Here is a 22,206-nt window from a genome sequence, read left to right as displayed (position 1 = left end):
TTTGGGGCTTAGTGAGTTGCTGATTCAGATATGTCCCAAATGCTTTAGTATGTGTTGAATCATGGAATATTGAACACGAATATTGCGAGATGGAATCTAAGTCACATCAGGGAATTTTAGTATCCCCTTATTTTCCTCATTTTGTTCTTCAAGGATTTGCAGGCTTTCCTCAGGAAAATTGAATGCGTCATTAATGCTGCTGCTCTCTACTTAGCAGATATCATCAGGAAGATGAGGATCCATCCTTCCCTTCCCTGTGAACTGAATGCGTTCTGAACCATTACTGATGTTTGTTCAACCTTTATTGAATTACTGAAACTTTGCCAATATAGAATACTATTAAACAAAACCAAACCCACCCCTTTATTTAGGTTACATGGCTTTGTTGTTATTATCATTGTAGTGTGTTCCCATTATTTACCTTTCCTAGGAAATGAGGAAAAATGTGGTTCCTTTTTAATTTGTTTTTATTTTAGAAACACTGTTATGTCCTGAAAACTCTTTTCAGTAGAAAAGGAGTCTCTTGAGTTAAGCAACAGGGTTGTTTGGTCATCCAGGATGAATACATACAGTTTAATGCAACAAGCAACATAACTTTTAAAAGGAAGGTTTTTTTCATTTTTTTAAATGCCCAATAATAATTCAACTTATGTCACAGTGTTACCTAATAGTCATCTACTACCAAGACTCAGATTTCTACTTTAGCTTAACTTTTGATGTCCTCTATCTTTAAACTCTAATCCTGGGAAATTTCCAAGTGTTTACACTTGTAATCTCACAGGGTTATGTACCTATGTCTGTTATGGCGTATATATCTATTCCACATCTTCCCCCAAACCCAGCAGTGTATAATTCCTATACTACCCAGGATTAAATGGTATGTTTAATTAGGTAGGTGTGCAGAATAGTAAATGCTTTAATTCAGTTCCACCCTGTCCAAATTCTCAGTTTCACTGACACATCCTTGTGGGAAAGGCAGGCTCTCTGCTTTTTTGCTAGAAGACATGTCTCTTTAGATATCCTGGTAAGCTTCTATATAATCACTTCTTAATCTGTTTAAAAATGTATATTGACTTAGCTTAAACACCTTTAAATAGTAGGCTTCTATTTACCCCAGAACCTTTTGTCTGAAATGGGCCAGGGGATATTCATGTGATTAGTCCTGCTGGCTGATTTGAAGAAGCAGTAGCCTCTGACAGACACTTAAAGGTAATGGAAGGACTGGCAGCAGTATTGGGCACACGCATCTTCAGCCGTAAGAGGACATGCCTGCTAGGAATGTGCTTCTCTTAAGAGCAGATTCCAGTAACTTTTTCTTTCCTTCTGCTAATGATTTTCCATGCTCCAGTATTCTTTTTTTCTGAGTGCTTGGAGATAATAATCATGGTTCTGTTGCTACCAGTCTTAACTTTTGCACTGGGGTGGAGTCATACCCCTGTTGCAGCTTCTTAGACGTTGTCTGTTCTTGCTGGAAAGTAGAGCTCCTAATTAACCTTGGGTGTTGCACAGATAAGTAGTACTTGAGAAAATCAAGCGGAGTATCTGATGTGATGTGTATTTCCCAAAGTGTCGTAAGGATTGTCTGGGTTACTATGTTAATATCATTTTTACAAGAAAATATTCAACATACATTACTGTTCCACATACTATTTCAGATGAAGACTTTTCAAAGTCAGAGGGAAGCATTTCCAAAGACATGTTGAAACCTACAGAAGTGCCGTTTACTCCAACTTGCAACTGCATAATATTTCTTTTTGCCTTCAGCGAGTGGAAGCCTCCTTTGATTCCTTTGATGAGAAGAAAACAGGGCTCAAGTGTATTTTTATTGATCTGGTGACTATTCAGTTTTGTGTTGGTATCTGTTTTAGAATTTCAAGTTGTTTACTTGGGAAAAATATTTTAGTGCTGGTGGAGAAAACAGAAAATGCTTTCGCGTTTGGTTGATCATACATCAGTTAATCACGCAAGCTATTTCAGATAGTTTTGTGTTGAGAAGAGCAAGGTGGTACATGTTATCTTTTTGCCTTTGGTTGTCCTTTACGTAGATACAGCTTCTCTTTGCTTCATCACATGAATTTTTGTCCTCTGCTCTGTAGAATTAGAAATACTTGTGACGTAATATAAAAATTTCAAGTGCCTTTTATCTTAGTGAGTAGTTAGTAGACAATCACTGGACTACTTTAAAGGATTGAATGACTATCAAAATTACTGAAAACTGGGATTTTTTTCTCCTGTCACAGAAACACTCTCGTTTTGTCTTCTCAGCTGCAATCTGTGGCAAGAACAATACGGAAGACTTTACTATGGACAGCGTAAGTGAGGACAGGACAGCTGTCAGAATATGGTGTACTTGTGAATGAAATCCACTTGGTACTAGTCCGTATAAGGTCACTCACTCACTCAAATGCTGGTACTTAGAATACACAGATAAAATGCCTTCTCTGAGACAGGTAGCTGTACTTTATGCTGCATTTTTGCCACTGACAACACGTTAAAAATTGATGTTAATACAATTGAATTTTATGCATTAAGTATCTTTCAAGCATAAAACATGGTAAATATCAAACAGAAATTAAACACATTGGTTTGAAGCTCGAGTGCTTGTAGCCTTACCAGTGATGGAGCCCAATGGAAGCTTATATTTGGGAGTGGATACTTTTAGAATCTGAAATATGTTTGAAAGTTAATTACAGACATTGCTACTAATGTAAACAAATCTTATCTGTGCTGTTACCTATAGTAACTTATTCTTGTAGATTTGGTAGAAGCAAACCTAAACAGAAGTCTTTTCCAAAATGCTTATTAATTACCCTAAAATATATAACATCGCTGAGCTTTTTTTTTTTTTAACCTTCAGCAGATCTCTTTTTGTGTTTCTTTTAAGATCAAATTTTGTATCAATATGCTTACCAGGAGATATTATAGGCTTGCTGGATTGTAATTCAGGGCATAGTGTCCTATCTTCTGTAGTTTCTGTCTTAGTGTTAATACGTGCAAGTTGTGTGTTCTTAATACATGAAGCTTATTCTGAAGTGCGTCTTAGGATTTGAGTGCAAACTTGATGAACACCAAGTTGTTTGATGCCGGGTGTTTAGTAGCAAAATTCTTGCGCATTAAAATAGCAAGTAAGTCTCTTCATAGAAATTAAAATATTTTGTATCTTCTGTGTAGTGTTCAGACCTTCAGGCTTGATGATGTGTCATTAAGAGCAGAGAAGAATTTGGGTTATCTGTTTTGAACTTAAACCATAATGAAGTATTTGTTCATAGTAACTTGAAAGGTAATCTTTTAAACATTGACAGAAGCAAGAGTTACCTTTTTTTGGCATTTATACAGTAGCACAAAACAATAAGGAAATATAACGCAGGGCCGTGATCAAAGGAGTGGAGGTCACACCGATGGATTTGGTTTCTGGCAGTACTGCTGATTAACTTTCTCCTTTGATGAATTGTTTCATTTTCCTGTGTCACAGTTTCAGTGTCTATAAAATGGGGCCACTGTCAGTCTAGGTAGCTAACAAATGTTTTTCAAGATTTTAATTCATCTTCAAGAATTTTAACATACCTTGATGAAAGTTAATTCAGTGCATATTGTGTGTAGTCCTGTTTAGTGTACAGTACATGAAGAATTCTGGCTGCTGGAAAAACAGCATGCTGAGATGTGGATCAAAAGTTATACTGGATCACTGTGCAGAGTTTGATGTAGTCAATCCAGCAAAATAACCTATATACAAATGAACTGGACTTGCCATCTTTTCATGGAGCGGCTGCAGAAATATGTAAACTCTACCCTGGAAAATGAAGAGTAGTTTTTAAATGCGCTTAGAGTGCAAGATAACATGTGCTCTGCATTGGGAACAGATGCTGGCTCCGTTTCAGTTTTAAACTAGGGCATTCCAAATGTCACAGCAAGCTAGCGCTGAGGGACTTGGCCTTGGAAAGAGCCAGCTTGCCATAAATGAGTGTTCATTTGACAAACAGGATCTATTACTGGTTTTCTGAATAAGGGTTGTCTTTTAATGTCTCGTACCATGGTGGTGCCGCTTCGGATCAAAGTTTAGTTATATTTCTGTAGAGTACAAATGTACTTTAAAGATAGACCTTCATCTCTCTTCCTGAAATGATCTGTACTTTTTCAATGGGAAATTCTGGAGTACAGGTTTAAATATATGAAGGTTTTACATGCTTGAAGCATTAAACTTCACTGCTGTCATCAGTTCTGAAGTAGCATTGGCTAAGTCACTTACAAAAGAAAGGTATGTGTACCTCTGCCAAAATACCCGTGTAGAAAGCACCAGACTAGCAATTCCTAAACTGAGGATTGTGACCTAAATGGTGTCATAACTGCTGTGAGCGGGGAATACAAGGGACATGGTGGTATTTTGGTGTTGCTCCCTGAAGTGAGATTAAAGCTGTGTATACGTGCCCAAACACCAAAATTAAGTCATTCTCCAGAGGGCAGTGGCAAGGCATCGTTTGGTTTGATGTGCACAGTGGAACATTTTGCAGAAGCAAGTTACAAGGAAGCAGCTGCAGTTTCTCTTTTGCCTGCTTTTCCATATTTAAATTCGTATTCTGAATGACTCAAAGTGGTGCTTCTTCCATACATAGAATGTGGCCTTGGAAATGGTCCTCTAGTCTCTAGCTTAACATAAACAAAAAAAATTATTGATCGCTGTACTGAGGGTGGCACTGTACCTTGAGGCTTCAGTAGTGCATAATGTTTGGTGAAAATGGGTGGATGGATAAAAACTGAAGATCTTATTGATCATTGTACTGTGAGTGGCACTGTACCTTGAGGCTTCAGTTAGTGCATAACGTCTAGTGAAAATGGGTGGGTGGAGCATTAGCTTGGTAGCTTTCCAAATTTCAGCTATGTAAACACTTCATGGAGAGGTCATCATTGCTGTTTGAAATGTAACAGTGCTGTTTTGTTTTGTTTTATTTTATTCTTGTTGATGGTTTCACCTTAGTGGTTTCAAAGCAAACCTCATGTATATTCCACTGTCCAGTGAGATGATCTTGGTGATGACAGCTTGATCACTTGATCCCTGTCTTAAACAGGCCTTATTTGAATATAAGAAGTGATATATTGGAACATCTTCACAGAACTACATTATTCCATTTCTGGTGGCACGTAGTTAAAGGGAAAAAGAAACCGTTTCTGGCTCTTACGGAGCCTGTACACGGTATTAGGGGGGGAAAAAACCTAAGACTTGACAGAGGTCTTGATGCTGATTTTATAAGAAAAAAGTACTTTGTGGGATTTTTGTCAAAAGCCTGGGCCTCCTCCATCATCTCGGCTGAAGGGAGAGCCAGGATGGCCACCTTTGTTGGAAGGTGGAGGGAACAGGCAGCCATTGGATTAGATGAATGAGAATTAAGGATTGTGAAGATTCTTGGCACCTGGGAGAGCAGAGTCCTTGATGTGGAGAATTTGACTGTTAGAAAGTCTAGCAATGAGAGTTGTGATGCACCTGGAGAGTAAAAAAAAGAATGTAGCCTACTAATAAACCAGATAAACAGTATTGTTTTTTCAATTTTTTAATGTGATAAAAACGGGAAAATGACAAAAATATTCAAGTGACTTAAATATCAGAAAACTCTAGTACTTACTTACTGCTGAGCTTTTTTATCAAACAAATGAACTTGTGGAAGTCGTTGCTGAAGTACAAGGAAAACGGATCCACTGATTTAACTCATCTTTTAACAACAGCAAATGCAGAGACAGTATTTTCTTCAGATCAGTTTATTCAAGTAGTTCTGTTTTTTATTTTAGGAAAAAAAACCCCGTGGTTCTAGTTTTGAATGATAAGATAAAGTAGAAAAAAAAAAAATCAATTCGCTTGTCTTATTGTGTTTAGTACTCTATCAAATAGGAAGGTTTTTGGAGGCAAAATGTTTTAACTGTTTTCTCCCTTGCCCCCTTTTTACTTTAGGGAATAAGGAAACTGTTTAAGTGTTGTAGTTTTGCTTGTATTTAATTCCTCCCTGAAATCAATATTTAGATAAATAGTGATCACATGATAAATAACTAATCACATGTATAACAAATCGCATATGCTAGCGTATGCAATCCTAACTTTTTTATGTTTTAAATGGGGGAGTATAAGTACATGAGACACCGTATGTTTGTATCTCAAGTTAAACATTTACTGAAACTTGTATAGCTACTGTGTTCTTATTAAGACCAAAAAATCCTAATCTAACAACAACAACAAGTCAGTTCATATTTAATTTTGTCAACAGACTTCTTTGAAGAAATCAAAATTGCAATCAAAGATGTGATTAGAACACATTTACTGTTTCTTGCTTGGTGATTTAAGTGATTTGGGTTAAAACCAGACCATACGGGAAGGAGGAAAATCTGTTGCTCTGCTTGTTTTTAAAAATGAGTTAAAGTAATCTCCTTTAGTGTTTCTGTACAGAGGATTCTCAGCAAGCGCCTGCGTGTTGGTCTGTAGACATCACCTCGCTTCCAGATGTGTTATATGCGTATAGTGCAATGCCCAGGAATCATCCACTGCTATCAGACTTTTCTGTTCTGCAAGTGAAAGTGTGATGAGACTGGCAAACACTGGATTTTTGTGTTGGCCTGTGGAGTATACCTTGCTTAGTGAAGTTATCCTATTGGGGTTCATGTGTTATTGTGCTGCATTTTGCATTACAATAGCACTCTAGAAGCAAATTGTGGGGTTTTATTATGCAAACTGATATATAAGCACATGGCAAGTGACACTTCCCACCTCAGTATTCACATTTACTTACAAGCAAGTGTTGCAGAAATCAAATTAACCTTAAAATAGGAATTGTCACTGAAAATATGTGTATCGTTCAGTGATTTGAAAAAATGATAGGATTGTAACTGAAAAGTACAATCAACCAACCATTAAGGACCTAAGTTCAAAGTCTGTTCCTCTAGGGGAAAAAATGGATAAGGAACAGTGGTAAAGAAAGAATAGTGAACTAGGTAGATGTATTCCCAGTTTAAGAATTACCTGCATTCTTGCTAGCAGCACATGGTGCATAAGATTGTTTGTTATTTTAATCTCTCTCTAATGATGGCTATTCCTGATTAACAGAAACTGTAGCACTTCTGAGATGTCACAATTTCAGTGTCTATAAAACGGGGCATAAGAGAGTATGCTTTATCTTTTTAAAGCTAGCTTAGGTGTGCTTTAAAAGCAAGCTGTTTATAAGCATTTCACCCAGTCAGTACCTCCTCTTAAAGAACAAATATTTTGCCAAAGTATGATCTTCATCTAATGTGGTAGTTGAGCTGTGTTATGAGCGATTTTGAATTTTGGGGGTGAATTCTAGTTCCAGCAAAAACTGGGTACCAAAACATACCTTTTCATGGAGGGAAAGCGGTATGAACGTCGATTGAGGCGCAGGCGGACCTGGGGGAGTTGGTACTGCTTGAAGGGTTTCCTGGTCTTCGAGGGAGCGTGGCAGGGATGTTCAGTGCCTGCTTCTCAGTCAGATGGCTGTGCTGTGGCAGTCTGTGGCTGTGAGGGACCGGGTATGGGTATCGGCTCTTCTTTTTCAGTGCTGGAGAGTATATGGGACAAATAAAGGCATTAAGAGGAAACAAGTGGAGAGAGGAGAAATTACTTTTCCAAATTTGTGTCACAGTGCCAGAGGCAGCACTGGGCTCTGAAATGGTTCTGCCTTGACCTGAACCAAAGCAAGCTCAGAAATGTAGGATTTTCAGATGTGGAGAGGGTTCTGTTGCAGTTCTTTCCCTGATTCTGTAGTTTCCTTGAAGGAAGGCAGGAAGGTTAATTTTAAGTGAATTCGATAGGTTTTGTATTTGAAAACAGTGTAGCCTAACATAGGCCTACCATCTAATGCTCTTACCTGAAGTTTTGTTCTGAAAGCTGTACAAATACAGGACAAAAAAGATTTTTGTCTTTGAGTTTAAGTGCTTTTGGATTTAAGTAAAAAGATTAGGTTTATCAGTATTTGTTGTTTCTGAAAGTGCTTTCTGGGGATTATTAGCTTCATTATAACCAGTTTTCATAAAACAGGGGCACTCTAAATTAAATGAAAGTTGGAGCTATTTGTTTAAACATTAGTTCAGGAAGAGACCACATGGTTTTCAATACACTTTACTTTTCCCTCTTCATGTGTATAGTACAGTAGTGTTAGTTTTTAAGTGGTGAGTCAGCTTGTATATAGGGAATAAGGACATAAAGTTCCTGGTACCTTGCCTTACTCAATATACATTTATAGATTTCTTCTTTCTCCATCATCTCTTCCTTTCACATTACCTTTCCAAAAGTTTCCTTTGTGTTTTATCCCTTAAGTATATCTCTAATGGAATGGTACTGGACTTCAATATTTCTTTGCAAAATGCAACATTAATAATGAAATCGAAGCTGAGTTTTCTCTAGTTTAAGAGGGGATGTAGAGAGTTGTAGATAATGCTTGGAAGATCAACCTCCAGTGCTTTGTTTTACTTTCTGCTTGAGACCTGAACACATTCTCCTTTATATTCCTGTACAAAAGGTCATACTTCTTGAACTATGTTAGCAAGTATGCTGTCTTTCAGCTAAATTAATCAAATAACCACAGGGTTATTTTCTACTTTATAGCTATAAGTTTTAGAGGAAGCATCAGCCTGTGAACCTGTGAAATGTTCATTTTGCTGTTTCTGTACTCTTATTAAAGGTGGTGGAAGAGCTAGCAAATGTGATGCTTGTCTTAGCATTTGTAGAATGAGAACCATATGAATTGTTTCAAGACTTATATTTATATTCTGGTTATTTATTGTTTAGGTTTTTACCTGTTAGTGCCCATTAGCAGGTTCTTAATTAATTTTTCAGTGTTATTGTTTTAAAAGAGTATGTAATTAGTATTTTTCTTCACAGGGAGAAGAGAATTTATCCAAAGATTAAAACTTGAAGCAACCTTGAATGTGCATGATGGATGTGTAAGTCACTTGTTGCCTTTTTGTTTGTTAAAAGATGTTAAATTGTGATTTGTTGCCACGGTAATAGTTCCTTAACTTAAAAAAGCAAATACCATATATTAAAACTGAGCTGGAAACCTCCGCTTGTTGAGATCTACATCTGAATTCTCTAGGTATTTGTTTCTTCTTAAACGCCTGACACTTTACCTTTGAAGCAAAACAAAATCCCATTCCTATACCTTAATGATGCATCCCACTGCCGAATGAATTAATCTCCTATGCCAGGAAAACACATGCTTATCTTTTTAGTTAGAACTCAACTTAAATCTTTAAATGGAATCTTTAGTAGTTTTGTGCTATGTTGATATGCCTTGTTGACTTAACGCTGTATTAGTGTTTTGAGTGATTTATTCTCCAAGTCTAAAAAGCAAATGATCAAGTGCTCCATGCTTATTTAAAGAGACAATAAAACCAAAAATAAGCCTCCCCTGCAAGGCAATAACATAACTTGAAATATTGCTTATTTAAATACTTAATTTTTGAAAGTGGTCCAAATATTGTAAGTCATATTCTTTTAAATAAAAAGATTTTACTTAAACTAAGTACAGGGCAAAGAGATTGCCTTATTACTTTTTACGAACAGAGTAGAAATTCATGATTTTGAAAGCATTGTCTTTGTTGTACAAGATATCTGAAAAGTGAAGGGATACTAGATGTGCTGTAAAAAGTGAAAATGTAAGTGTAAATTTTATACTTTAACATGTTTATATCAAAAGTTGTTCAAATGTAAAGATTTTTTTTTTATCTTGAGTTGCTTACACTTGTAGCTTGAAATTAAGGAGTGTTATAATTGTTAACTAACACAGTAGTGGTTTTAAAGAAAGAGTGTTAATAAAATCTAGCCCTTTCCCTTGAGGTCAGAAGCATGATTTTTGACTTGCATATATTTTTGAGAGACTAGAACGGCTGGGAAAGGCAGGGATTAGAATTGCTGTATATAAAAAGCTGGCTACTTTTGCTGTACTGACTACCACTGTAAGTTTAATGTTCTGGTACAGATGGTGTTGACTAAAAAAAACAAATGCACTAATTTCCCGGTTTTCTTCAATAAATGTTATAAGAATGACAATGTAAGGTCTCTTCCAAACCAAACCATCCTATGATTCTATGTGTAATTTATCAGGTTTTGAATTTAAGATTGTAACAGTGATTTTTACTTTGGAATTTCTTTTCTAGTAGTTTTTAATCTCCTCAACTATACTTAAGATGAAATTTTTCAAGTTTCTTTTCCTGAAGTTGGTTGGAGTTTTTTAAGTTTTTTTTTCATTGTTTCCTTGTAAAAATAGTCATTTTTGATTATAAAACAGGGGGACAGGAAAATAGTATTTCTTTGCTACTTGTTAAAATGGAGTGACTGATCTCTGTTTTACTTAGCTGCCTCCGTGTCATGTGACAGAAATTGCAAATCTGGTATTGGCCGTTTGGTGTTGCTTGGATCTACCTGGTGGATATGTGTTTGAAAATTCATTTGGAATTGATTGTGTTAGCTTTTAAAGTATGCTTTAACATGTGGCCTAATTTTATTGTTTTACTGGGTGGAAAATGTTTTAATTATGAACTTACAGCATTATATGCAGGTCTTTAAAATACTGCTAGAATTTGAAAAAATGTCTTTAGGAACTGAATGTGCTCAGAACTATCCACCTTTAAAGAACGGGGTATTAGGAGTTCTTACCTCATTTACAGTGCGGGGTTTTTTTTGCAGGGAATAATCTTTTATGGCAAACAACCATTCCGTATGATTTCTTACTCCTTGCTTTAAAAAACTCTGTGAATTGAAAGTAAATGAAATTATAATGCCCTTAGTGATTAAAATGTTTATACAGTCAATGCTAAAAGATCATATTGGTCTTACACACACACACACGCGCGCGCGCTGAATCGGCATGCATTTCAAATGTGAGGAATGAATGCGATAGTTGTCTTATTGAGAGTGTTTCTGGATTTGTTTTTTTTGGGGTGGTTGGTGTTTTTTGGAGGGTTGGACGGGGGGTTGCTTTTAGGTTTTGGTTGTTTTTTTGTTAAGAACATTTGCATTCTTGTGTGGAATAAGTTGTGACTTGTATTTTCTATATAAAGCATGCTGTGTAATTGGACACGGTGGACAACATACTTAAGGCAAGATATTTTTTTTTTTTTCTAATTGAGGCTAAAAGTAAAGTCCAACTTCCTACCTACCATTTGATCTATGTTACACAAAAGAGAGATCTTGTGGGAAATACAACTGTAACTGCAACCATGCTCAGGTACAATATCTTTGAAGAAGGGAATAGTTCTATGAATTACTTCAAGTATACGTGCTTTTGTAGTAGTAGTAGTATTACCAGAGCACCTTTTTGTTTGGCATGTGAGTATTTTCATCTCAGAGTTTAGGTACCGTTGTCTTTGAAATAGTGCAATTTTCCACTTCGTTTGAACACGCAGATTCTAGCAGTAGTATGTGAAGTAATTGAATTAGTCTACCAAATAACTGATGTCTGCTTGTAACCTTATCATCCCTCCAGGGCATGATTTGCCTCTTTCAACAAGATTCACATTGTCCAATTCAGAGCGAGGTCATATGTATGCCAGAAGTTGCCATTTTCCATGTTAACTCTAAAGAGAGCTTAAGATTATGAGGAAAGGTATAGAATTAGGTGAGATGCTTTCTGTATGTAGTGGCTAAATCCAAAAGAGAAATGTTGAAAGAAAATCAATTTGGACCAGCAGTGATGAAGTGTGAGGAAAGTAGAGGAGAAAGGAACTCTAAGCCACGTTGGAGTAAAAATACTGCTTATTTTCTTCCAGTTCTGGTCCTATGAAAGCTGAGGAAGGTAGAACTGCAGAATGCATAGGTAGATGGAGCCTTTGACATGAGCAAACACTACATTTTAAAATAAAGGAAAGAAGTTTACCTGGAGGAATAATTTCTCATTTCTATGTATAGACACTCAGTTCAGTAACAAACAAGCATCCTGTGTGGCATACATCTCCTTCAGGATGGCACCTGTGAGCAAGTCATTTTTAGATGTAGTCCTCAAAGCTATGCATAAATTAGTATAAGAAGTTTGTTTGCATATTGGTAGAATGTGAAGTTTTTACCTTTTCCTCCATAGATGAAAAGTACTGCATTTTTCACCCCCTTCCTTGCTTGGGAGATCTTTCTGATATTCTGGATATCTACAGTCATCTTTATTTCCTTTCTTCTATTTCTTGTATTCTGTTAAGTTAATTCTACTTCTACATTGCATAGAAGTGAGGAGTTCGCTTTTTCAGTTTTTTAAGGATTGGCTCTACTGCCTCCTGCGTTGTCTTTGAGGAAAACACAGAGACAGTAAATTTATTTTTGACTATTTAACTAATGAATCAAAAGTGCCTGCTGCTTCCTTTCAAGGCTAGTTGAGTGGCAAATAAAATTATATACAGTTGATAATATGGAATATTTAATAGAAAAAAGCTAATTACACACCCTTTGACTTTTCTTATCATGTTAGTAATCTGTCATTTGTGTTCGATATATCCCTTCTTTTGGCTCTAACACCTCTTTCCAAGAATTTCAAACCCTTAGTGTAGTAACTGTTACATTATGCTTTAGTTGGGTGTTGAGTGTCTGTGACGGTAGTAGATATGTGGCTTTTCTACACGGTTTCGAAATACAAACCAATTTTCTAGCTAGTCCTAATTTTACAGTGTATTTTAATAGTGGGTTTGCTACCGTGGAATGAGACATGAGAACTTTTTTTAATCTGCTGTTATGGAGCATCTGTTTTTAGTGATCCATATGCATATTTATTGGGCTTATTCACTGTTGGTCAATAGGTTGTACTGAACACTGAGAAAGATAGTGTATTGGCTGATCACTTACTGGAAAGTCGGCGTTCTCTGGGGGAACAAAAAATCAAGCTTATTCTGCTGAAAGTCTTTGTTATTATTTGACTTATTTTTTTACAGTGATGTTGATAAGGTAGTCTGGTACAGAATAAAAACATCTGTTTAGTTATAGACTTCTAGCACACATTTGGTTATGTCATCTCACTTCAGGATTTCTTCTGAACTAGCTTTGGCCTGGGTAGGGTGTATTGAAATTGCTCAACGCTGAGGCAATCAGTGCAATGAAATTGGAATTTAGAAGGAGAATGATTTATGTCTTGTGTAGGCTTGTGACGCTGCAATTTAGATAATCATGTCTCCCCTTTACATCTTTGATGCTTTCTCTGCTTTCGTGTCCTTCAGATTTTGTTTTTGGACACACGCACACCCCCTACACCCCCCTCAATTTGTTTAATTTTTGTGCTAGCTCTTCTTTCTCACATCATGTTTTTAAATTTTTTGGCAGCTTGCTTGTTTTTTCAGTGTTTTGTTCTTGTGTCTATTCTTATATCCTTGTATTAGCATTTTGGTTTCTTTAGGGCAGTGATAGTATTTTTCTGCCTGAAAGGAAATGTAGATGAAAATGAACATTCTTGGGTTTTGTGTTTGCCCTAGCTGTAGTACTGTGCTATGTTTGACAATGTTTTTAAAGTACAGGCATTGTCAGGACAGGTTACTTCAATGATAGATGGATCTGGGGGCTAGTTGAGTGCATGGTTCTTGGTGATTGACAGCCAGGGTTGTAAAAACATAAGAATAGCTGTGCAAGGTCATACCAATGCTCAGTCGAGCCTGATAACTTGGCCCTGAGAGTGGCCAGTACTGAAGTTTGAGGCAAGTTCAGACAGGGCAAGCAGATAGCAGTTCAAGGGTGTTCTAGAAAACACATCACACTTTAGTAGACAGAGGGAGGTGAAAGTTGCATCTTTGTTTCTGATAATTTTTCTTTTTTTCATTGATGAATATGTGTATTCTTCCACTTCTGGTGTTTAGGACATTCCGTGATAATGAATTCCAGTTTTAATACAATGCCATGTGTGTCATGTGATGGTTTCATTGAAGGCCTTCCATTTCCTGTCCTGTGAAGATCCACGGAAAAATTATTTCTTTCTTTTTCTGTGTCATTCATGATTTTATAAGCTTCTGTCATATCCCCTCCCTAGAGTAGTTCAAATTAATTGCTTCTTGCAATAAGAGGTGTTGGATACCTATGATCACTCTAGTCATTCTTTTTCATAATTTCTCTTTTCCAATGGGCAGTAATAGAAATGGAGAATATGGGAGTGGGATATGAACCAAAACTGCATAGTGTGGAAGACGCAGATTTGCCATGCATGGATGTATACACTGACAGAATGATGTTTGCTTTTCTGTGCATTTCCTAATGATTTCTAACATTATTTGACTGCTGCTGAGCATTGAGCTAACTCTGCCATAGGCATGTCTGTTGTAACAAAAAGATATCTTTTTTTTTTTTGAGTGGCAAAAGTTCATTTAAAGCTCCTCAATGAATATGTCAAGTTGTTGCCCATATGATCCATCTGAAACAACTAATTCTGATTTTGCAACTTTGCCTAATTAAGGACCCCGCCTAAGCTTGTGATTAAAATAGTAACTAAAATGGGTATATTTATTTTAAACAAAAAGATTTTTGTTTTTCAGGCTCAGAATGAGACATTTGAATAATAAAAAAAAAAGGCTTAAGAAAAGGATTTAGAACAAAGTGTTTTTTTCACTAATTTTATAGTCCGCTCTGATATATCACGCTAAGGCAGTTATTCTGCCAACAGAATATAGCCAACAGAAGATGTTGATGGCTGCAGTTTGACACTTAAAGCTATTTTAGAGGCTACTTGGAATAATGATAATAGTCATGCATGTAGTCTTTGGTGCCTGTGCATGAGCTGCTGCCTGAAGACAGGTTACTCCCAGGATACTTTTTGAGCTTCCTGGATTTTGACTGCTTTTACAGCTTTATTTCATTAACACATTATTAAACACAGTCTTGTGAAAAGGAGAATTGATAAGGAAATATGTTGTAAAGTTCTCCCGATATGATTCTGTACCTCACTGCAGGATTCTTCTTTCCCAGCATACTCACACTTCTCAAAAGGGATCTGGGATGGATTCTGCAGTGCTTTTCACATGATCCCTGAGAACGTGTGGTCACTGAAAAGTATACAAAGCAATGGATGGTCAGAATTGGGATATGGTGAAGATACAATAAGGAGAGCATTGTGATGCCCTCCAGTTCAAATTCGGAGAACTCTGTGGAGTAGATTTGGTACATTAAAGCACCTGAATGTGTAAAATTTTGGCTACTGAGGCCTTTGTGGGAAGGCTTAATTTACCTGATGGACTCTTCAGGAGCAGAGGGAGTAATTGAGATGCCATAGGTGAAGCAGGTGATTCCCTTATCAATTTGTTTTAAAAACACAATTTTTTTTTTGTGCTAGCTGCTTAGAAATTACATCATTTCAATTGAATTTGTTAACTCCTATTTCTGTAGTGTTGGATGAGTATTGATGTTCTAGTATTCTGAAAACTGAATTAAAGTAAGTCTAAACTAATTTTTGTTAATTCATGCAGGTGAATACAATTTGCTGGAATGATACAGGAGAATATATTTTATCTGGTTCGGATGACACCAATCTGGTAATTAGTAATCCCTACAGCAGAAAGGTAGGTTTGTTTCTAGATACTCAGTAATTTTCAAATAAGATTTAAGTTGTTATTTTTCAAGATATTATTTTTTAGATATTAATTATTATCTGACAAAGATAATATCGGGCACTTTATCGTGTTTATAAATGGGAATAAAACTTCACAGTGCTTTAAAACCTTAGTATTCTAATCCCTTTGTGACATAGGTATTATCCCATTTTATGGTAGGTGGTCTGGCACAAAAGGAACATGGTCTCACAACAGATTAGTGTCAGAATTAGCAATAGGATTCAGTAGTTCTTGTGAAATCTTATAGTCAGATAAATTGTTTTCTGTTTCATTTTAGTATTAAAATATTGTATTAGCTTTAGCTGTATGTAATATACTGAGTTGTCTTTCTGTGTAATATTGAAGTGTCAATCTTGATTAAAATACTTTGTTACCATTTGAAATTACATTGCCTTGTGTGTGCATGTATGTGAATAGAGAAGAATTTGTACTGAAATAGGGGAAGCAGGTTTGTGCAGGGGAAAGTGCTGTAAAGGTCTCTGCTTTTCCACTTCTGCGCTCTCATGGGTTACGATGCAGTCGAATGGCTTCCAGGAACGTCAGCTAGCATCCGTCACGTAGTAGCAGTGTTCTGCGCTTTGCTCTTTCAGGAGCTGCTGATAGTTTGCTAGAACAGTGCTCTGAACTGTGTCCTTCAGTGCTGGGCATCCTATGCAACAAGGTTCGAGTGAAGTCCTCTCTCCCACGCTTTCTCAGAGGCTGAGAACTAAACCCTGAAGAGGTGCTGAAAAATTAAATATGGTGGGGGAACCAAAATGTGTGGTTGGTATGGTGGAAGAGAGTTTGAATAGAAGGCTGTGGAAGCAGCAATATTTTGCCTTCCTGAAGAGCTGTGGTGGGAAAATAATAGTGATCTGGAGCGTTGCCTGTCCCTATAGGTAAGGCCCTTTTCCTCACTTCCCCAAAGGAGCCATAGCTTCCAAACTTCATCTCTTCCTTTCAACTATTGGTATCAGTCTGACAAACTTCAGATCAGTGTTGTTAGACCAGGGTTTCTCTTGGACCGGGAGTTCAGCTGAAGAAGAAGAGGTATCTAAGGCAGCTATGAAGTGGATGAAGGATATATTCCAAAGTGAGTGTTGTTGGAGAGACTTGCAAAGTAAAAATTTTTCATGCAAGTAAAGGGTGTTCAGTATTATTTATTATGCAGAGTTTATTTTAATATATCACTATGGGATAGTTGCTATATCATTATCATATATAATTATGGTATTAACATATAAAAGATTGTAATATTTTAATAGATGCAGCAATTTATGCTTTCATAGGATTATTTGAGGTTTTTTTTCCCCGTTGTGTACTACTGCTGTGCTTAAGACAAATGAGAAATATCGGAGATGTTTTGGCTTCTTATTTTTAACAGTCAGCTGAGTTATTTTTTTACATAACAGCAGAGCAGATAGATTTTTTTTTTTTTTTTTAATTATTTTTTCCCCCCAATATATGCAAATGCAATTAGAAAACAGCAGGTACTAGCAAGGAGACTTAATTATCAGTGTTGTTCCTGAAATGTACTAGAGATGCAATTTTTAGTGACTGTTACGATTGTGTTAGCTTATTTTCTCTGACTTGAGTAACAGAATCAATACAGGCAAAGGGAGCAAATTGGTATTGGTACCAGAACTCTACTGTAATTCTGTCATCTTGGCAGATATCCTTATCACCATACTTTCTGTTACGAGCTAGCTAGATCAGCAGAAAAAGACTTCAGCTATCAGTATAGTCTTCCGTGTTAGTAAAATATCTAATTTAATAAGGAAGCATTTAATCTTGTTTAACTCTTATTTACATAATTTTTATGTAAGGCACTCCAGTTTGTGTTATGTATGGCCAGATGCAAATGCTAATTGTTACTGTGTAATGTGTCTCAGAAGGAGAAATTTTTCTAAATATGTTTCTCATGTTTGAATAGGTTATATGTTTATAGTGTTTGTGCATCTGAGGAGAAATGTGTTACTCTGATTTCTAATAGTAATTGCAAGTCTAAATCAAAAGGAAGAGCACTTTATTATACTTTGGGATGGCTGAGGATTCTTCTTCTTGTGGATCTTTCCTTCCTCATTTTATTTGTTTTAGGCATCACATTACTGGGGGCAGGGAGGGGGAAAGAGTTTGGCTGGAGCTGAAGCTCTACCTGCTACAAATATGGTACAAAAAGATGGAAATTCATGTATTTACATCAGGTTGAGCACTCAGTTTTCAAAGGGATGGAGCTTGTATGCAAGCTTCTGGGATCGCTACATGAATTAGTAATCCCGTACCAAAGATTTAATCTGTGCTTTTATGAGATGCAATTTGAATTCTTGAATTTATTGCCTCTTCAATTGATTGTCTGTGTAACATATTAATTAAAGCAATTGCAAAAGTTATGAGGGTGTCTGAATTACTACAGCTAGTCAAGTACTTTGAAGAACATCTGAAGTTCTTTGTGTCCCCATCGCGTGCCCCCCTCCTCCCCCCTCCCCCCCTTTTCCTCAGTTATCAAGTATTTGTAGCCTGTTACATGTTGGTAGTAAAATGCTTCAATGGAGTAAGGTGGTGGTAGTGTTTTACTCTGTGTAGCTAATGATAGGCTTTTGGGGGTTGGTTGTGTGTGTTACATTTTCTCATCTTTTTTGCTGCCTAGGCACCAGCAACTTTCTATGCCTCTTTCTCCTCTCTCTAAGTCAGTACAACAACCAGAGTAGAAAAGGATGTACAGTGCAAGTCAAGAAGGGCATCGAAAATATTCTGCATATAATAAATGCTGTAATACTTTAATACTTTTTATTGCAACACTGTGCAACATAGTCAGGAAATTGAGGGGCAGGCAAGACAAGGTTAGGTCTGCCTGTGAAAAAACTCTTTCTGTTACTGAAAATGTGTAGCTGTATATATTGCTGAATGCTGTTTCAGTTTACAGTGGAGGAGAGAAGAAGAGAGGGAAAGTGAGTTTTTCCAAGTTTGAGGGCAATCATCAAATGTAGATCTCCACGTCTAAACTGAGATCTGTAGATGGGGAACACTGAAGCAGAAGATTAGAATAAGTTAGCTATTGACTGCATGAAAAGCAAGGGCATTAGGTGGGGTTTGTGAGAAAAAGGGGGAAAAGTAAGAAGCACGTGTAATTTGGTGAGAGAAGGACCCTGTACAGCAGAGCAAAGAGAAGAAAGTCTGCCTGCTTATGTTCAGTAATAGGGAGGAAGCGGTGGAGAACTGGCGAAGGGAATCTAAGGTGGTAGAGAAGCCCCTAGTTGTTTATATATTTTGGGGTTTTTTTTATTGGGGATATCAAAAAGGATTTCTCATCAGGACAAAAATATTTCTTTCACAGTAGCAATAATGTAAAGTCAGAGGTGGGATTGACAGATGCCATCTTGAACTGTCATCTGAACTAGGGTACCTTATGGACTTCTTGTTCTGAGTTGCTCCTTTGATACAGAGTTCCTCATTTCTTCTGAGTGTCTGGGGCTTGAATGTTTCCAGTAAAATGCAGAGATGTGAACAAATCTAAATGAAGAGGCAGATTTATTAAAATAAAATGAATGGATTATATCTCCTGATTTTGATATTTTTTTTTTTTTTTTTAAATACTAAGCCTTGTGTATCTTTCAGAATATGCAGATACACTGTTAACCTTTTCTTGGTGAATTGTTTAAAAGGTGTGAAATAGCACTTGTGAAATATTAGGCATGAGCTATCACTGACAGAGCAACTTCATTTGCATAATGTTTTCTTTGATTAAGTTAATTGAGTGGAAATTTGGAAGTAATTTTCATACTGTAAACAACTTGGTAAATATCTTTTTCCTATTAGTAGTGGTGAAAATGCAGTTTGGTTTAAATGCTGCAGATGGGAGAAATAAGGTAAGAATAGAATGTTCACTAGTGCACAGGAAATCATACGGACTTTTTTTCGGTTTTGATAGACTAATAAGTAGTATGTTAGGAAATATAAAGAGTCATCACAAAGTGTTTAAAACCAACTGTGATGGTGAAGTAAATTATACGCTTCTCTGCTGTACTGTAGATGAATGACATTCACTGAGACTAAGTCAAGTCTCAGTTTATTGCCCTGTAATAATGTTCTTAAATGTTTATTTTTGACTGGTTTCAAAACATGCTTTCTTATAAACTTTGGTTCTCCTTTTTAAAGTGAGCTTATTTTAAGAGCAGCATCAATTTTTAAAGTCTATGAAGTTGGCTTGGATTACAATGCCTTATTCTTCTTGACTCACAATATTATAGATCTTCTAAATCTCTCCCCGCTGACATGCTGGCTGGCTGCACTGTCACCCTGGACTAATGTTTTACTTAGAGAAACCTGATGTGATATGTAACTAGCACTTTAAAAACAAAAGGTGGCAGTTGCATTCCGGTCCTTTCATTTTGCAGACTGCTTTGTGCAAGTGCATAAGTGAATGTCTCTTGTGGAACCGCTTTGTTGTTAGAAGAAATTTGGTGTAAAGACAGCTTCTTTGTTCTGTTGTATTAACCTATAGGTTACTGGCAGCCTGTACGTAACTGATGTTTTATAGTACCAGAGTCTGTGTTATTTTCCTATTCTTTATTTGCTTTGAAAATATTAACCTGATACAGCCTTTCTTTTTCTTTCTTCCTTAGGTTTTAACAACCATTCGCTCAGGACACAGGGCCAATATTTTTAGCGCAAAATTCTTACCGTGCACCAATGACAAACAGATTGTATCTTGTTCCGGAGATGGAGTCATTTTTTACACTAATGTTGAACAAGATGCGGAGACCAACAGACAATGCCAGTATACGTGCCACTATGGAACTACCTATGAGGTACCCCACAAAAGTATATAATAAATTTAAGATAGGTAGAATACATATTTTCTTGTATTGTTGCCCAAGATTTTAACTAGAGTGCTGAAAGCTTTATTTCAGTGAGAATTAAAAAATCTTCCTTCTAGCTTTTTTGAGTTTGTGTGTTTGTTTTTTTTTTTTTCTTAGAGTAGGCTTTAAAAGAGAAACATGTTGTCTAAATTAAATGGAGGACTTCCCAAAAGGTAGTGTCATTAAGACCACTTTCTTTGCAAATATAATAGCTGAATCCGCCTTCACTGAAAGAATTCTCTGCAGAGCAAAACTGATTGAAATTGTGCTGTGAATTTCTTTCTGAAGTAGGTTGGGGGCTGGGGGCAGGGCTAAGTTTTGAATTTTTATTTTTATTCTCTGCCTGCTGCCCCCCCCCCCCCCCCTTTTCGACAGTTTAATGCCTTTTTTCACAATTTAAAACCCTCTAAGAAATGCTTATTTTAGCATGTGTGGATAACTTAATCTGAAAAATGTATTTACAGTTTTAGGTAATTTCTCTATTTTGTATTCCAGTTAACTCTTTATGTGTAAATTTAGAGCCAGTGTTTTGAATCCTCCCTTGGAAGTTTTGGTCATATAAATATTCAAGTGAAGAAGCAGTGTTACTTAAGTTAGGAAGATAATCAGATGTATTGATCTATTTATTTATTTTAATGACAGCAAAATCTGCTGCTTGTAAAACTTACTGTGGTTAAAATAGAAAAAAATACTGCTATTTCCTTCTTCGGTTATAAATGTTCCAGGTTTTTTGACTTTGTTTTTTTTAACACTACCACAGTACACACACAGGGGAAAAAAAATCCCAAATCCATTGCTTTTTTAACTATTTAGCTCAGATTTCATAGCAAGCTTTTAAATCCCTTTCTTTGTATGTTAAGTGAACAAAATATTTTAAAATCTCTGTTAAAAAAATTGGGGGAGGTGAAAAGGTTGTGTGAGAAAAGAAAATGGCTGAAGTACTGCCAGAATGAATTTTTGATCATGTAGTAAAAGTATCCTTATCGTTGTAACTACACATGCTCCATTAAAGGTTTTGTCAAAAACACTTGCTGTCTGCAGGGTAACTTTGTAGGATGGTCGAGGGAACCTTGTGGTATTCGCTCTGTTTCTGGGATTTGTGGTTTTGCTTTGGTTTTGTTTTGCCTGGGTTTAATACAAGACTAAACTTTCAGTTTTGCAAAACATGATTCTGGATCCCAGGCTCGCATCATCTGCTTTTCTTTTTGAGGTTTGTTTTGATTGAGAAACTACTGTTTCCTTTGAATAGCATCAGTCCTTATGGCCCTCAATCAGAAGCTTAAACTGCCTCAGTTCTCACTGAAGTTTACTATATATAGTAGTCTGTATGCTAGCTGGCGGATTCTGCAAGTTGATTGGATGTTCTCTGGATCTCAGCTAAAACCTGCCTTTTCGTAAGAACGTCTGGAGACTGAGATGCTGTTTCTGAAGGCTGAAATGTCCTCGTTGAGGAGGGGGTCTGTCAGGTCCTTGCATGGTGACTCCCCGGGGAAATGAGAGCCTCCCCTTGCTGGCCGCAGGCTTGGGGAGCAGCCCATTACTGGCTCAGCTGGTACCTCTGTTTCCTGGGTAGCTAGCTGCCAGTATTATATACAACATTTTTGAGCTTGAGAATAGGAGAATGGTTATGAATACTGTGCTGAGGAGACGTGAAGGTAGTGATAGAAGTATCATCAGAGCAGTGGGCTTGGGTGCGGGAAGTTTGGGGTCGTGGACTAGGCCGCTCAGAGTACTGCAAATGAAAGAGTCGGTGGCAGCATCAAAGTCATCCTGAGGAGTCACTGTGGCGGTCTTAAGTTTTGGTCTGCCTGAG

At 36.7% G+C, this 22,206-nt stretch overlaps 1 protein-coding gene across 7 annotated transcripts in view; it reads left to right on the top strand.

Annotated features, from left to right (window-relative positions):
- The window catches only part of DCAF6 (DDB1 and CUL4 associated factor 6), a 91,001-nt gene that overhangs the window by 8,112 nt on the left and 60,683 nt on the right, over positions 1–22,206 (top strand). For 6 of the 7 annotated variants that reach the window (XM_087756877.1, XM_087756874.1, XM_087756875.1 and 3 more), the window contains exons 2-4: positions 8,873–8,934; positions 15,412–15,504; positions 20,157–20,342. In XM_087756877.1, coding sequence (XP_087613003.1) covers positions 8,873–8,934; positions 15,412–15,504; positions 20,157–20,342 — 341 coding nt within the window. The remainder of the gene's footprint in view (positions 1–8,872; positions 8,935–15,411; positions 15,505–20,156; positions 20,343–22,206) is intronic. The other variant, XM_087756872.1, reaches the window with a different exon arrangement.

This window comes from Nipponia nippon, unplaced genomic scaffold (assembly GCF_047370975.1).
Source record: "Nipponia nippon isolate SJK-2023a ecotype South Korea unplaced genomic scaffold, ASM4737097v1 scaffold_2, whole genome shotgun sequence".
Taxonomy (NCBI): Eukaryota; Metazoa; Chordata; class Aves; order Pelecaniformes; family Threskiornithidae; genus Nipponia; species Nipponia nippon.
The sequence above is the reverse complement of the archived record's forward strand: the minus strand, read 5'-3'. Positions and strand labels throughout refer to the sequence as shown.